General features: G+C 41.2%; 1 protein-coding gene across 20 annotated transcripts in view; it reads right to left on the bottom strand.

Annotated features, from left to right (window-relative positions):
• Nucleotides 1–17,113, bottom strand: part of KALRN (kalirin RhoGEF kinase) — a 689,867-nt gene that overhangs the window by 408,398 nt on the left and 264,356 nt on the right. For all 20 annotated transcript variants that reach the window (XM_061408919.1, XM_061409480.1, XM_061409007.1 and 17 more), the window contains exon 6: nucleotides 10,853–10,975. In XM_061408919.1, the coding sequence (XP_061264903.1) occupies nucleotides 10,853–10,975 (123 nt within the window). The remainder of the gene's footprint in view (nucleotides 1–10,852; nucleotides 10,976–17,113) is intronic.

The raw sequence follows: 17,113 nt of genomic DNA, 5'->3' as shown, positions 1-17,113 counted from the left end.
TGGCATTATTTCATTCTTTTTAATGGCTGAGTAATATTCCATTGTACATATGTACCACACCTTCTTTTTCCATTCCTTTGTTGATGGACATTTAGGTTGCTCTCATGTCTTGGCTATTGTAAACATTGCTGCAATCAACCTTGGTGTATATGAGCCCTTTCATACCATGTTTTTCTCCAGATATATGCCAAGGAGTGGGATTGCAGGATGATATAGTAGCTCCATTTCTTTTTTTTTTTAAGGAACTTCCATCTGTTCTTCACAGGGATTCTACCAATTTACATTCCCATCAACAGTGTAGGAGGGTTCTCTTCTCTCTACACGCTATCCAGCATTTATTGTTTGTGGATTTTATGATGGTGGCCATTCTGACTGGTGTGAGGTGATATCTCATTGTAGTTTTGATTTGTACTTCTGCAAATCAAATAATTAGTGATGTCAAACATCTTTTCATGTGCCTCTTGGCCATCTGTATGTCTTCTTTGGAGAAAGGTCTATTTAGATCTTCTGTCCATATTTTGATTGGGTTGGTTGTTTTGATATTAGGTCACATGAGCACTTTGTATTAATAAATTTTAGAGACTAATCCCTTGTTGGTTACATCATTTGCAAATATTTTTTCCCATTCTTTGGGTTGTCTTTTCATTTTGTTTATGGTTTGCTGTGCAACATCTTTTGAGTTTAACCATGTTCCATTTGTTTATTTTTATTTCCATTAATCTCAGAGATGGAATGAAAAACATATTGCTGCAACTTATGTCAGAGAGTGTTCCGCCTATGTTTTCCTCTAAGAGTTTTATAGTGTCCAGTCTCACATTCAGATGAGACCTAAATGGAGATTAAACAATATGTTATTAAACAACCAATGGATCACTGAAGAAGTCAGATAGGAAATTAAAAAATACCTAGAGACAAATGAAAACAAAACACAAGGATCCAAAACCTATGGGGTATAGTGAAAGCAGTTCTAAGAGGGAAATTTATAGTAATACAGTCTTACCTCAGCAAACAAGAAAAATCTCAAATAATCTAACCTTACACCTAAAGTCACTACAGAAAGAAAGAACAAAGAAGCTCAATCCCAGAAAAATAAACGACCCAATCAAAAAATGGGCCAAAGAACTAAACAGACATTTCTCCAAAGAAGACATACAGATGGCTAACAAACACATGAAAAGATGCTCAATATCACTCATTATCAGAGAAATGCAGATCAAAACCACTATGAGGTACCATTTCACGCCAGTCAGAATGGCTGCGATCCAAAAATCTATAAGCAATAAATGCTGGAGAGGGTGTGGAGGAAAGGGAACCCTCTTACACTGTTGGTGGGAATGCAAACTAGTACAGCCACTATGGAGAACAGTGTGGAGATTCCTTAAAAAACTGGAAATAGAACTGCCTTATGATCCAGCAATCCCACTGCTGGGCATACACACTGAGGAAACCAGAAGGGAAAGAGACACGTGTACCCCAATGTTCATTGCAGCACTGTTTATAATAGCCAGGACATGGAAGCAACCTAGATGTCCATCAGCAGATGAATGGATAAAAAAGCTGTGGTACATATACACAATGGGGTATTACTCAGCCATTAAAAAGAATACATTTGAATCAGTTCTAATGAGGTGGATGAAACTGGAGCCGATTATACAGAGTGAAGTAAGCCAGAAAGAAAAACACCAATACAGTATACTAATGCATATATATGGAATTTAGAAAGATGGTAACAATAACCCTGTATACGAGACAGCAAAAGAGACACGGATGTATAGAACAGTCTTTTGGACTCTGTGGAAGAGGGAGAGGGTGGGATGATTTGGGAGAATGGCATTGAAACATGTATAATATCATATATGAAACGAGTCACCAGTCCAGGTTCGATGCACAATACTGGATGCTTGGGGATGGTGCACTGGGACGACCCAGAGGGATGGTATGGGGAAGGAGGAGGGAGGAAGGTTCAGGATGGGGAGCACATGTATACCTGTGGCAGATTCATTTCTATATTTGGCAAAACCAATACAATATTGTAAAGTTAAAAAATAAAATTAAATTAAATTAAAAAAAAAAGAAAACCCAAAGTTAATAAAAAGAAAGAAAGAAAGAAAGATCAGGGCAGAAATAAAATGAAATAGAGACCAAAAAACAATAGCAAAGATTAATGAAACTAAAAGCTGGTTCTTTGAAAAAATAAAATGAATAAACCTTTAGACAAACTCATCAAGAAAAAAAAGGAGTGGGTTCAAATCAATAAAATTAGAAATTAAATAGGAGAAGTTACAATTGACACCACAGTGATATAAAGGATCATAAGAGGCTACTACAAACAATTATATGCCAATAAAATGGACAACCTAGAAGAAATGGACAAATTCTTAGAAAGGTACAACCTTCCAAGACTGAACCTTGAAGAAATACAAAATATGAACAGATCAATTACATGTGCTAATATCAAATTTGTGATTTAAAAAACTCCCAACAGACAAAAGCCTAGGATCAGAAGGCTCCACAGGTGAATTCTCCCAAAGATTTAGAGAAGAGTTAACACTTATCATTCTGAAACTATTCTAAAAAATTGCAGATGAAGGAACATTTACAAACTCACTCTATGAGGCCACTATCACTGTGATACCACAGCCATATAAAGACACTACAAAAAAGAAAATTTCAGGCCACTATCCCTGATGAACATAGACACAAAAATCCTCAACAAAATACTAGCAAGCAGAATCCAACAAAACATTAAAAGGATCAAACACCGTGACCAAGTGGGATTTATTCCAGGGAGGCAAGGATTTTTCAAACTCTACAAAGCAATAAACATGATATAGGACAATAACAAACTGAAAAATAAAAACCATATGATCATCTTAATAGATGCATAAAAATGTTTTGACAAAATTCAACACCCATTTATGATAAAAACTTTCGAGAAAGTAGGCACAGAGCAAACATATCTCAACTTAATAAAGACCATATATGACAAACTTACAGCTAACATCACACTCTACAGTGAATAGATGAAAGCATTTCCTCTAAGATAAGGAACAAGACAAGGGTGTCCACTCTTGCCACTGTCATTCAACATAGTTTTGGAAGTTGTAGCTACAGCAATCAGAGAAGAAAAAGAAAAAAGAATCCAAATTGGAAAAGAATAAGTTAAACTCTCGCTGTTTGCAGATGACTTGATACTACACATAGAAAATCCTAAAGATGCTACCAGAAAACTACTAGAACTTATCAACAAATTTGGTAAAGTAAAAATTGGTTACAAAATTAATACATATAAATCGATTGCATTTCTATACACTAACAACAAAAGATTAGAAGGAGAAATTCAAGGATCAAATTTACCATTGCATCAAAAAGAATAAGACACCTAGGAATAAACATACCCAAGGAGACAAAAGACTTGTACTCCAAAACTATAAGACACAGATGAAAAAAATCAAAGATAACATAAGCAGATAGAAAGATAAACCATGTTCTTGGATTAGAAGAATCAATATTGTTAAAATGACTGTACTACGCAAAGCAAGCTATAGCTTCAACACAACTGCTACCAAATTACCAATGGCATTTCCACAGAACTTGAACAAAAAAAAATCTTAAAATTTATATAACAGAGACACAAAAGACCTTGAATGGGCAAAGCAATCTTGGGAAAGAAAAATGGAGCTGAGGAATCAGACTCCCTGATCTCAGACTATACTACAAAACTATAGTAATCAAGACAGTACAGATATAGATCATTGAAACAAGATAGAAACCCCAGAAATTAGTCCATGCATCTATGGTTAATTAGTCTATGACAAAGGAGGCAAAACTACACTTTAAAAAAAAACATATTTATAATGGCTACTTTGAATCTTTGTTAAATTTGGTATCTGGTGACTATCGGAGGCATTTTCTGTTTCTTGCTTTTTCCAGCAAGTGCTTTTTATCTGTTTGTCCCCTCACCCACAACTTCCATTCATACATTTGTTTCTTTGCATAACTTATAATTTTTTGTTAGAATCTGGACATTTTAGATAATATATTGCAGCATCTCTGGGTACTGATTCCTCCACTTCTGGGGCTTGTTATTGTTATTTGTTTACTTATTTGTTTAGTGACTGGCCAGACTATTTTAGTGGGAAAACTCTGATGTTGTTCCTTATGGGGTACAGCACTGGGTATGCCTACAGTCACCCTGGGATGACACTGGTCTTCATAGTCATCTCTTTAACTTTCTCTTTCCCTGACCACATCAAGCTGTTAAATTTTACTAATTTCCAGATCACTATTGTATTGTTTCCCATAATGTCCTGGGGGTATCAACTGCTCCACAGATCTATCCAATCAAATCCAAGCTCCTTTGAAGGGATAGATCCTGAGGCCAGTATTTCAGATTTGTTCTGACCCCAGGAGGTCCTTTTCTCTCTGGCAAACTAACCTGCCTACTATTCATCCTGTATCTTCAATTCTCTAGCAATCTTCTCTTAGTTATCTCTCACCATAACTTCCCTAAGGGCATTTTTGAGAGTGCTACTGGCTTGAACGTCTCCACCCTCTGTTGAAAATAAAATCAGTTGCTTTGGGAAAAGATTTAGGGCTCTCTGCTTTATATTTTGCTTCTACTCCAAGGCAGTGCTATGCCCATGATATAGCAGCAGCTCCATGAGTGGGGGCTAAGCAGAAGATGCTCCACCTCTTGGCCACACTCACCTAAAACTTAACTTCAGCATCCAGTAGCTTGGAGCAGGATAGGAATTGTTTTATCCGAGAAGAGAGTCCTTCAATTGGGAACTAGAGAGAAAGGGGATCCTGTGTTCCTGGTTGCACTAGTCTCGAGCAGAATTTCCATCTCACTGAGGTGGAAATAGGGAGAAAAGAGGGTCCTCGTTCAAATACCACAGATTCACTGTTCTTAGCAAGTTTTAGTACATTTTCTTGAATAAATGTTTCTTCATTTGTTGTATGCACTTAGGAAAATTTTTAGAGACTTTTTGTTTAAAACATGTCTTCCAACCCACTGTATAGCACAGGGAACTCTACTCTGTAATGGCCTATGTGGGAAAAGAATCTTAAAAAAAAAAAATACTTTCACTAGAGAGTAAGTCTGCATAGCTCATCATTCTATCACACTATCATACTGGAAGTGGACTCTCTTTCAGAACACGTAATGCTACATTTTAGGGCATGACTATTTTATACATATACATGTCCACAGAACAATAGTTTGCTAACTCTAATATGTACATAAAATCACCAGTGAAACTTGTTAAAAATGGAGGTGTGGGGGTCTCACCCCCCAGAGATTAGAATTTTCTAGGATTTTCTAGTCTTCCAGGAGTAGAAGCCAAAAAGAAATCTGCACATTTAGCAAGTGCACTAATGATTCTTTGGGGAAAAAAATTGCACTAAAAAGACTAAAGCATATCAGCAAAGATGTCTCTTCTCTTTTTCAGCAGGTTCTGTGTCTACTAAGAAACTTTGCAGCTACGGCAGGGTCAAACCCTATTAAACATTACTATAGTGTGCGTGCAAGTGTGTGTGTGTTTTCACCAAAACCTAGAAATACTGTCATTATAGGAAGTGCTGCTGCCTGTTTGCGGGTAGGGAAGTGCTTGCAGAGTCACGGTTTGGGCCTGCTGAGAATCAAAGGTGACAGAAGACCGCAGAGCTAGGCTTCTCAAATTGGGTCAGGAAACCTGCTCAGAATCTTTCTCTCTTTTGCACCAGGTTTGATTTCTCCTTGGTGTTACTATTTGTAACTTTCCCTCAAAACCAAGAGAGTGCCACAGGCTTTGTTGCAATTGGTCTGATTTGCACACCACCAACTGACAGTTAGTGCCTCTGGTGAGCAAATTAATAGCACTAAAGCAGCTATCAACATGCCGCTGCAGAAATGCTTCCTACTGCCCAGCTGCACATGGTTATCACTAACATGAGTCCTCACAGTCATAATCATAGAAAATGAATATCATTTCATATTTTAAAACTCTAGACAGAAACCATTGGCAATTTATTTTTTCCCAAAGAACCAGCTAATTAAAATTGTAAATAACACTGTTATGCTTGTATGTACTTCTGTGAGTGTCTTTTTCATGAGTGACTGGAGCATAGACGGCTACATAATGGTTCTATTGCACATTACAACCCAAACTCTACTTCTATCTGCCCACACTCCCATCAGAGGAGGAGGCCACACTCAGGGCAAGGAGAATTTGTAAGAAAGGCTTTCACAACAGAAGACATATCAGGAAAAAGGAGGGCCCCAGAGAGCTCAGGAAATCTGGCTTTATGAGGCACTATAAGAAGCCAGAGAATATTTATCTACTGGGTTTAGTAGGTAGGTTATTATTGTTATTATTGGAGATGAAAAAAGTATAATAGGATTCCCCAGTTGAAATTGCAAAAAAAAAAAAAAAATTCTTGCCATAACAAAAAGGCAAAAATCAAGCATTTTTAACCATTTTCTTTCAGAGTTGCTCACGGACCGTTCTCAATGGGGCATTACTCCCACACTCTCCACGTGTTAATAACTGATAGCCTTTACTAGTACCAATTCATAGATAAAATCTAGGATATTTCTGATCTTTATCCATAATTTGCTGATATGCAATTATTTCTCAATAATGGTCATCTCAGCCGGAGTTGGGTCTTTAACTGGTATATAAAACTAGACATGAAAACAAAACTTAAAAAATACACAAATTATAACTAGATCATTTTCATTTACCAAATGATATACATAGGGCTTCCTTAAATTATAAAGAAGAATTGGTACTTTACAGAGTTAATTCATGGGTGTCCCTGGTGGTTTAGATGGTAATGAATCTGCCTCCAATGCAGAAGACCCGGGTTCAATCCCTGGATGGGGAAGATCCCCTGGAGGAGGGAATGGCAATCCACACCAGTATTCTTGCCTGGAGAATCCAATGGACAGAGGAGCCTGATGGACTACAGTCCATAGGGTCACACAGAGTCAAGCACAACTGAAGCAAGTTAGCACAGCACAGCAGTTAATTCACAGACCAATAATTACTATCAATTAATGAACAATAAGTCAATACTAATTATTAATTGAAAATGTACCTGACCTCTCATCATTTAAATGGAGCCTCTTTTGTTATTCTCCATCATAGCAGCCCTACTCTTCCAACACAAGGCTTATTGATTTATGATTATATATTTACTTATGAAATTATATAATATCATCCATCTCCCCATTGAACCTCAGTTGGAGAGACCATCTCTCTTTTATTCACCACTATATGCTCAACATCCAGCACAACGTCCGATACTTAATTATTTCTGGAATGAATGAAGAAAGAAGTCATGAGGTTCTTGGGATCTTAAATTGGGGAGGATGATCAATAGGCTCTAGGATTCCCTCAAATCCCCTGAAAATATTAATATCTTTAAAACGTTGTCTACATACATTTCTCTGCAGAGAAGACTCACAATTTTCATTAGATTTCAAAGGGGATTGTGACTGCGCAGAAAGGTAAGGGATCACTGGCCTATTTCAGTAGTAAACCCTAAAGCCTATCAATCACCCTCCCCAATTTAAGATCCCAAGAACCTCATGACTTCTTTCTTTACTCATTCCACAAATAATTAAGGATTAGATGTGCTGGATGTTGGGCATATAGTGGTGAACAAAAGAGAGATGGTCTGTCCCACAGAGGTTCCAGTGGAGAGACAGATGACATGATAAGGATTCAGTAGCAAACAACTCACCTGTAGCCTGAAACAAAGTATGCTACATGTACCTTTAGGTGGACAAATGTGTGGCATATGTGTAGGTCCTGTTCCAAGAACCAAAATGTAAATGTCTCAGTGAAATTACAGAACAATCCACATTCCCACTTCCCCTGAGTAACTGATCATTCCTACAGTCACTGGGCTCCATCAGTAGCTGCTTAAATTCATCTGTTTCTTGGCAGCAACATCCATCATTCAGGCCAGAGAAAAGGAGTCTGTAATACCCTTCTTTTACCTGCTTGGGATGATGACATCCATTTGGGGGAAGTTCCTTTTAATAACAAACCTGTAAACCTCCCAGTTAACAAAGGCACTGGTCTCTGTCTATAATGCACTGGTTTGGGCAATTTGATCAAACAGCACTGGGGTTTCCCTTCCCCTGCCTGCAGCTGGAGAGGAAAGCCAGGATAATCAGGCTAAATGGGCCTCTGAGTGCTGCAGGCACTCATGGCAGTGGGAGACTTAGAGATGGGCTGGAACATATTAATTGGCTGTTGTATATTAAAATTCCTCTTCTTCTCTCCCAGCTCCAAAAGATGCTTCCCTTCAGTAAAATTCTTCCCTCATTTTAATTTTTTTTGTCCTGAAAATGGAAACATCAAAGGTAAATTTGTCAGAGGAAAGAGTTTTTGATGTGTCATTAACTCTCAGTTATCCATCTTAACAGAGAAGAGCAGTGGTGCAGATAATTCAAAGCCAAAGGCTCTCTCTATTTAACTTTGTAGTTCATTGTTTTGAGGGGCTTGGTAGCAGACTTACCTCTCTAATTATGTTTGTCTTTGCTTCTTATTAAAATGAGTTTGTCTGCCTTAGGACCAGGCAGTTGGGTGACATGAAGATTCTGGTACAGAATTTGTAAATTTCACCAGGGGAAATCTACAAGGCACACAGATAATCAAACCTGACTAGATTTGAGTTCACATTCTTAATCACTTGTGATCAATTGCTTTGCTCCTCTGTGACTAAAGCAAACCTGAGATGAGACATAATTATAGAAGACTAGTTGGAAGAGAATGAGTCTTTACATTTAGATAAGACAAGACTGCTGTGGCCAAAACTGATAACACAGTCAATATTGATGTTTTCCCTGCCTGGTCCTACAGCCTTCTATTCTGAAGCCAGAAGTACCTTCCCATGCAAATCCCTGTTTTGTACAGATGAATAAATGCTGTTCATCTGTACCTGATTATCCTGCAGTGACTCCCTCTGCTAACCATTAGGGTTACTCACAAGTACCCACTCTCTCTTCCCCAATATGTGGAGGTAAGACCATATATCTCCACACACGAAGTTAGATGTGGCCGTGTGACTGCTGTTAGGTAGTAAAATGTGCCACTTCTAGGTGGAAGCTTTCAGAGCTAACATGTGCCTGGAGGCTTGCTTTGTCTAGTGAGGCACTGGCTGCATCTGAGACAGTGGCTGCTCCCTCAGCCTGGATCCCTGAGTGACTGTGATGAGCAGAACCTCCACCAGCCAGTGATGGGTACATGGTAGGAACAAGAAATAAACCCCTATTGCTTTACATCATTGAGACTGTAAGGTTCTTAGTCACTCAGCATCTCTTGTTGTTTAGTTGCTAAGTCACGTCCAACTCTCTTGCAACATCATGGACTGTAGCCTGCCAGGCTCCTTTGTCCATGGGATTTCCCAGGCAAGAATACTGGAGTGGATTTCCATTTCCTTCTCAGGGGATCTTCCCCACCCAGGAATCAAACCCGTATCTCCTGCATTGATGGGCAGATTGTTTACCACTGAGCCACCAGGGAAGCCCATACAGCAACTCAATCACAGCACATATCAAACTGCGCCATGACTGTCTGAGTTATCTCCCTTATTAGACACTGAAAACTTGAGGCCAGAATTATTTCTTCTTCAATACATTAAGTCCAGTGTATAACATAATTAAAATAACTCCTTAGAAAATGAAATTGTCTTCCTTCCTGGCCTCTGTGATCCTCTGTGTTTATGTTTTTCTAACATTTGCCCTCCTCCTATCATCACCAGTTGAAATGATAAGGTGTCTTTGACATTCAGATATATGGGGAATGGCAGAGAGATTCTTTTGGACCAGCAGTACAAGTAGCAAGAGCTGGCAGAGGGGGGAGAGAGAGAGATGTTGAGGCATACTTAGGCTGCAGGCATTTCAAATACAAAGGGTTCAAGAGGCAGACAAGATTTCAAAGTCTTGGGGTGACCACATGGAAAAATAAGTATCCCAAAGTGTTAGTTTCTCAAGGAATCACAGGTATTATCTAGACTAGACTCTTATATCATCAGCATCATTAATATCACAATACCAATAATGGACTAAGTACCAGGCACATCTCCAGCCACCTTACAATTAATTCAGTAAATCTTCCCACCCACCGTATAAAGGAGCTATTATTATTCTGACTTTACAGATGAAGAAATTGAAGGACAGAGAAGTAAATTTCCTCTGACCACAGCCATTATGTATCCCTCTGTGTTTGAATTCAGCATCTGCTTGAACTCTCCCCATCACGGGGGCTCTAACTTCCAATACAAGCCAACTCCTGAGCCATATCCTGCGTCCTGCTCCAACTGTGGTCCCCTGGACAGTTCTGCTTCCTAGACCAACAGGAAACAATTCCACCTCTTCTCTGCAAGGCAGCCCTTCACATGTCTGAAGGCAGCAATTGTAATGCCCTGCCAGGCTCCTCTCCTCTAGTCCAACAACCCAGTCTACTCACTGGTTTCCAGCGTGCCATAGACTGAGGTCCCTCTCCATCAGCTCAGTGACTCACACGTGCCAGTCGGTGGAGTCAGTGGAGTAGAAAGGGGCACTCTCCCTTCTAGTACAGCATAGGGCTGATAGCTTCTACAACCGCAGCACATTCCTTTTACCATGTAAAGCAGGGTTCACAGGCCGAAACGGGGCCATAATCTGCTGCAGGAATAGCCGACTCACCGCATGCTCTGCACACGTCCCCATGCTAGCAAATGGAATGCTAAAAGGGGCTTCATGTTCAGAGCTTCTCCTTCCTACTCAGGTTGGAAGTCCGTTTCTACCCTCTGTATCCCAACACCTTTCCCCCTCATCATTCTCTTGCCCCAAGAAAACAGGTCCTGCACTCACCATGGAGTTCATGGCAAAGTGATTGTGCTGTGTCTGGAGGTCTAGGGCGTGCTGGTAGCTGACTCCAATCTCTGTATGGCTCTGGAGGAATAATTCCTTGTTGTGGCTTATCCAGTCAAACATCTGGAAGGGGAAAAGAAGACACAGATAATGGTTATGAGTTCAACAGCAAGAAACTTTAAGAGCTACTGGAAGAAAACCAGCCCTTCTGCTGGTGCCCAGTGAGGACCAGACATTGTGCTCAGGGTTGGAGTGCCCACAGCCTGGCTTCCCAGAAGAGCCCTCCTTAGAAGAAGGCCCCACCATCAGCCTCGATGCTTCCTTACAAAGTCTAGAGGAAAAAGAGAAAATGAGTAAGAGGACCAGGGAGAGTTAGGAGAAAGCTGTTCAGTATCAGCTGCTTCTTTTAAAAACTTTTAGAAACCTTTACTTCCCCTTTTAAAAACTTTTCAAAATCATCAAAAGAACCCCATACATGCTTTAGGGACAGGACAGGTGGGAGGTTTCATGTATCCCCTACTGCACCAGCAGGAGAGACCCTTGTCGGAAGCCACAGAGCATCCTAATATACTCCCCTCCCATTTACACTGCCTGACCACACACATCGTTGAATTGACTCTGAATGGAATCAACTTTTCTTTTGATCCCACAGCCTCACAATTCCAGGGTTTCTGCTATAAGCCATGGGGAATCAGAAGAGGAGGATTTTAAGGGTAGGGTAAATACTGCCTGGCACAGTGGGCACTGAGCCATTTTCCTTCCCCAGCTCTGTACCTGGTTTTCATTTAGGTTTCTACCTCCTTCCCAGGCAACCCATTCACTTTTAGGGGAGCTGATCAGAATCTCAGTTCCAAGGAAAAGCCTGGTCACTCTAAGGGTTATCGCTTCTCAGGACACCAGATCTAAGCTAATCAGTGTATGACATTTCCTGACTGATGGGATTATCTTAGAAACATGTCCAACTCTTTGTGACCCCATGGACTGTATGTAGCCCACCAGGCTTCTCTGTCCATGGAATACTCCAGGCAAGTATACTGTAGTGGGTTGCTGTTTCCTTCTCCAGGGGACCTTCCCAACCCAGGGATCAAACCTAGGTCTCGTGCATTACAGGCAGATTCTTTACTGTCTGAGCCACCAGGGAAACTGGTAAGAAATAGGAATGTTATTCAATTCAGTATAATAATACATGAAAGGAAGTTTGCTGGAAACTTCTGGGAAAACAGAACTGCAGTACTATAGATACAGCTTCTCTTCCTCTGATACTGTCATTATGACCCTGCACCTCAAATTGCTGAATTGTCACAATTCTGGTGGTAGCTTGAGGGAGAAGTCAATGGGCAGAGAAAGGGTGTAGCCAAAATAATGGAAAGAAATAGGCAGAGTTCTGCTTGAGCCTTGCCTGATCACCACCTTCTCTCTGGACTTCCTTAGTACCTGAGCCAATAAATCCTCTTTATTATTCAAACTGGTTTAAGCTGGATTTTCTGTAATTTTCTGCCTAGAGTAGTCAACTGATAAAGCCAGGAAAGATGTTAAACCTTTGGAGAAGAGGACTGCTGCACTTGGAACTCAATGCTCAGTAGCTTGGGATGAGCTAAAGACTGCGGCTCAGTTGCAGAGAAGAGCAGGGAAGAACTGAGCAGAGATGCAAGCTGAGACACTGCAAAATTCACGCCAGCTTTCCTCAAGGCCGAACCACAGCCTCATTCCATTTTCTTCCTTTAAACAGACAAATGAATTTACTTTTTCAGTTACATTTAACCAATATTTATTGGACACTCATTATATGCCCGGCACTGTTCAAGGCAAAAATGATTAATATGTGCTTCTTGAGTTTAAGTGGCTTAAAAGCCATTGTGAACAGCAAACATGGACTCAGATACAATGTTAGTATAACTTGGCATATGACAATTAAGATCACAATTTGAAAAGAAATCTATCAAGATAAAGGTCAAGATGGTGGATCAAGGTAGCTGCCACTCTTGGTGGTGTGGAGACAGGAAAGAGCACAGAAGGCTTCCCAGAGTTGGCGACACCTGAGTTGATCTTGACTCAGGTAGGAATTAGCCAGGGGAAGATGAATGAGATGTAAGCTCCACACAAAGGGGAGATCAAAGGGGCAGAACTCTGGGGCAGCCCAGTGTGCGAAGGGCTCTGAAATCACCACTTTTGTGCTTCTGGACCTGATGTAAGGAGAATATGTGGCTGAGGAGGTAGATGGGACCATGAAGAGCTCTGGACACAGACTTTAGGAAACCTGGACTATATACTGTGGGCAGCAAGGCATCAGTGGAGGGCTGAGCAGTGAAATTCGATGTCAGCTTTGAGAGCAGTGTGGGATGGGAGACTGGAGGGGAGATATGGAGCAGTGAAAATGGTTAGGAGGCTGTTACAGTAATCCTGGGGAGCAAGAAAGATAACCTGGAAACCTGGGTGTAGGGAATGGCAGTGGAGTTTGAGAAGTGGGCAGAGTGAGAGCTACTAGGAGGGGACTGAGGACTCCCAACTGTTTAGGAAGTGGGGGTGAGGGAGAGACAGGGAGAATAGTCAGGCATCTGGAATAGCACCCTGGGTCCTTGTAAAAGAAGATGTCATGGCACTACCTCAAGAGGAGGGTGAGAAGCTGGGGTGAGGGAGGAGAGATCGTGGTTCCATTTTAGAAACTGAGTTTTAGACGCTTAGGAGAACTTCAAGTGAAGGTGTCCTGTGGGTAGTTAAGAGTTTTGTCTGGAGGTCAGGAGAGAGACATCAAGGCTATGACAACCCACACATAAGCATAAACAAACCACCTTCCCAAGGCAAATGGGCATACTTTGATTTAGAGAGGATTCTCCCTTCTGAATTACCCAGATCACTCCCTGCTACCTACACAGATAAAGAGCAAAGTAGCATTCTTCACTTTCAACTGTCCATGGATGTCCCAGGCTAGGGAAGCCTGTGGAGGCTGGTTGGTATTGGTGGTGTGCAACACCCTGGTTCTGCCAGCCATAGCCAATCCCATACCAATGGCATATGGTTGGTGTGGCACAAGGTTCTTAAAATTATTATTAAGGACAAGAGGGGAAGAAGACAAGCTCCCCTGGAGACTAAAGGAATTTCATTGTGTAATTTTTGTTCTTTAAAATTCTACCTCTCAACCTCATTTTAAAATAATTCTATCTCTTTTTCTTGTTGATGAAAGAATCAATAAAATTAATGAAAATCTGAAATGCTTGAAGTCCTTAGAACTTGGGATGAACTCATTCCTTATATTTTCTTGGCTATCCTAGTGGCCTGGAAGTGACCTTCCCTGTATTTTCTGCTAAATGACTATTTAGATATGCTAATAAACAGAGAGTTATGTGCTAGCATCAGAATTATTAGATTGCCTGGCGCCAGGTCCCTGCTGGACTACAGAGCAAGGAGAGCTGAGCATGGGCCAATTAGGGAGGAAAAGCAGGGACAACAGTGAGTTAAATGGCAGGTGACAATAGAAAGTGCTGGAGGAAGTACACATCTCATTGAGTGGACTTATTACATGATCAGGTCTGTGCCCAAGCCATTTTGCCCCATCTGCCTTCCATAGTGGAGCACATGAGCAGTCTCTGGGGGCTGAACTTTTTGGGGAACTGCAGCTATGCTCGGAAAAGGCAATAGCACCCCACTCCAGTACTCTTGCCTGGAAAATCCCACGGATGGAGGAGCCTGGTAGGCTGCAGTCCATGGGGTCGCAAAGAGTCGGACACGACTGAGCAACTTCACTTTCACTCTCCACTTTCATGCATTGGAGAAGGAAACGGCAACCGCCTCCAGTGTTCTTGCCTTGAGAATCCCAGGGACGGGGGAGCCTGGTGGGCTGCTGTCTATGGGGTCCCACAGAGTCAGACATGACTGAAGCGACTTAGCAGCAGCAGCAGCAGCTATGCTGGAGGCCAGATGCAGTGCTCCAAAGATGTGACACTCACCTCGTGAAGCGAGAAAAAGCCCTGCTCTAGAGGCCAAATAGTCTACATGATAGCAGGAACCAGGGTTTCTCCAACGTGGCTGTTTTCTAGGGACAGTCTCAAGTCTCCTCTGGGCCTGAATCTGCTAATTATATATAACCCTCACCTTTTTGAACTTGGCTGCCTGCAAGGATCATCAGCATTTCTGCTGCATTCAGTGGAACCGGCAGCAGAGAATGTGTGTGTGTGCATGCATGCTCCCAGGTGGGTGTGCACTTAAGCAGGATGAGGACAAGACTGGGTCTGGGCCTGGCTCTGTCACTAACTACCCGTGAGACTGTGGGCAAGTCTCTTCATTTCTGTGCTTCTCTTCATTTGCAAGGGATAAGTAGTACCCAGAATGGAAGTAAGCATCCTGGCTTACAACTGGCTCAATTGGGAAACTTATGCAAAGTATTTTTTTCCATTCAAAATAAAAATTAGTCTTATTGAGTCTCCTGGATCAGAATACATATTCATTGTTACAAAGTACACTTCTAACTTTTGATTACAAAGAATGTCCGTGAGAAAACTGGCATTGTTTTGACAGCCAGAGAAAGGCAGCTTCTTAGTCTTAGCCCTGGTATCTGTCTGGAGCTTTAGAGTTCAACATGTCCATTCACACACATCATCTCACTGCCTCCATCAGGCCCAATTTACAGACGGCAAACAGGTTCAGAGAAGTGAAGCCCACCCAATGGGCTTTATTCATTTCACCCAAGGCACATTCACTGAGTGTCTGCTGATCCAGGCTCGAAAGATACTGCCCTGCCTCCTTGACTACAGGACCTCCTCTGCCCAGGCTCCGCAGAGCTGTTGCCCCTCAGAAGGCAGCCACCAGGGCACTATGAGGCTCCAGCTGTGGTAGGCCACTGTCCCTCATAGGCCACGCACTGTCTAGTACCCAGCCCCCTCCTCTCTGCCTCACCTTTGCCCTCTCAGTGCCTGGAGATAGCTGATTCAAACAGCTACACTTCTCTCAATAAATACTTCAGTTCAGTTCAGTTGCTCAGTCGTGTCTGACTCTTCACGACCCCATGAATCACAGCGCACCAGGCCTCCCCGTCCATCACCAACTCCCGGAGTTCACTCAGACTCACGTCCATAGAGTCAGTGATGCCATCCAGCCATCTCATCCTCTGTCATCCCCTTCTCCTCCTGCCCCCAATCCCTCCCAGCATCAGAGTCTTTTCCAATAAGTCAACTCTTCGCATGAGGTGGCCAAAGGTGGTTTCAGCTTCAGCAGCATTCCTTCCAAAGAAATCCCAGGGCGGATCTCCTTCAGAATGGACTGGTTGGATCTCCTTGCAGTCCAAGAAATACTTAGTGAATGAAGGTAATGCGTGAGCAAGCTGGCCATGGGTTCTGGGCTTGCTCATCTCCAGACAAGCTGACCCTTTCTAAATTCCCTTCCAACTAGGACACTGCGCTTGATTTGTTTGAACTGGCTTCTCTGGAAGACACTTCAACTAGACACTTGAAAAAAACTCTAAAGAAAAAAAAATTAAAGGAAATATTTCCACAGTGGTTTCAAACATTTTGAACTCTTTATTGTTGTTGTTGTTACTGTTGTTTATTTTTTTGAGAAGCAGCAAATGGTAGGTTCCACAAAATGTAAAAAGACAACAAAATTCCTCCAGGAGGAAAGTTCATGTCTAAATAATGAAATTTTATCTCTTTGTTTGGAAACCAACATAGTTTCATCTCATTAAGAAGATGAATGTTACATGTAAGCTACTTGAGTTTTTTTTCTTCATATTTTGCTAAGTAATTTTTTATGCTGGCTAAAACTCAGTGAAAATATAAAAATCTAGTTTTTAATATATAATAAATGATAGAATCTATTTAAATGCAAATTAGGAAGCTAAACAGAAACATGTTTATCCTTTTCTTTTAAATATGGGGGTAGCTAAAAGATTATTATTGTTCTGTTCTGTTTTTAATAAAGCATAAGCTATTTCATAGAGCAAGGATATTAAATAAGGATCCTGGACTTATTTCCTTCATTTGCCACATTTAGCAACAGAATCTGATTTAGTTTTAACTTTCAAACCAACTTACCACCTAGTGTTAGAATTTTATGCTATCTGTAATTTAAATTATATTGGTTTTAATTTGCTCATATTCAGGTTTGGTGACTTGATTGAGAGGATAGAAGACAACTAAATGATTTTCTTTTCTAAGTATGCACATTCCCGTACTACCTGTTGTCCCCTGTATCCTGCTTATATACTGCATTAACCCATCCGTGAACGCCTATGCCCTAAAGAACACTAACAACCTCCTCGCCAGAGAAGCT

The sequence above is a fragment of the Bos javanicus genome, chromosome 1, assembly GCF_032452875.1.
Source record: "Bos javanicus breed banteng chromosome 1, ARS-OSU_banteng_1.0, whole genome shotgun sequence".
In the NCBI taxonomy this organism is placed as follows: Eukaryota; Metazoa; Chordata; class Mammalia; order Artiodactyla; family Bovidae; genus Bos; species Bos javanicus.
The sequence above is the reverse complement of the archived record's forward strand: the minus strand, read 5'-3'. Positions and strand labels throughout refer to the sequence as shown.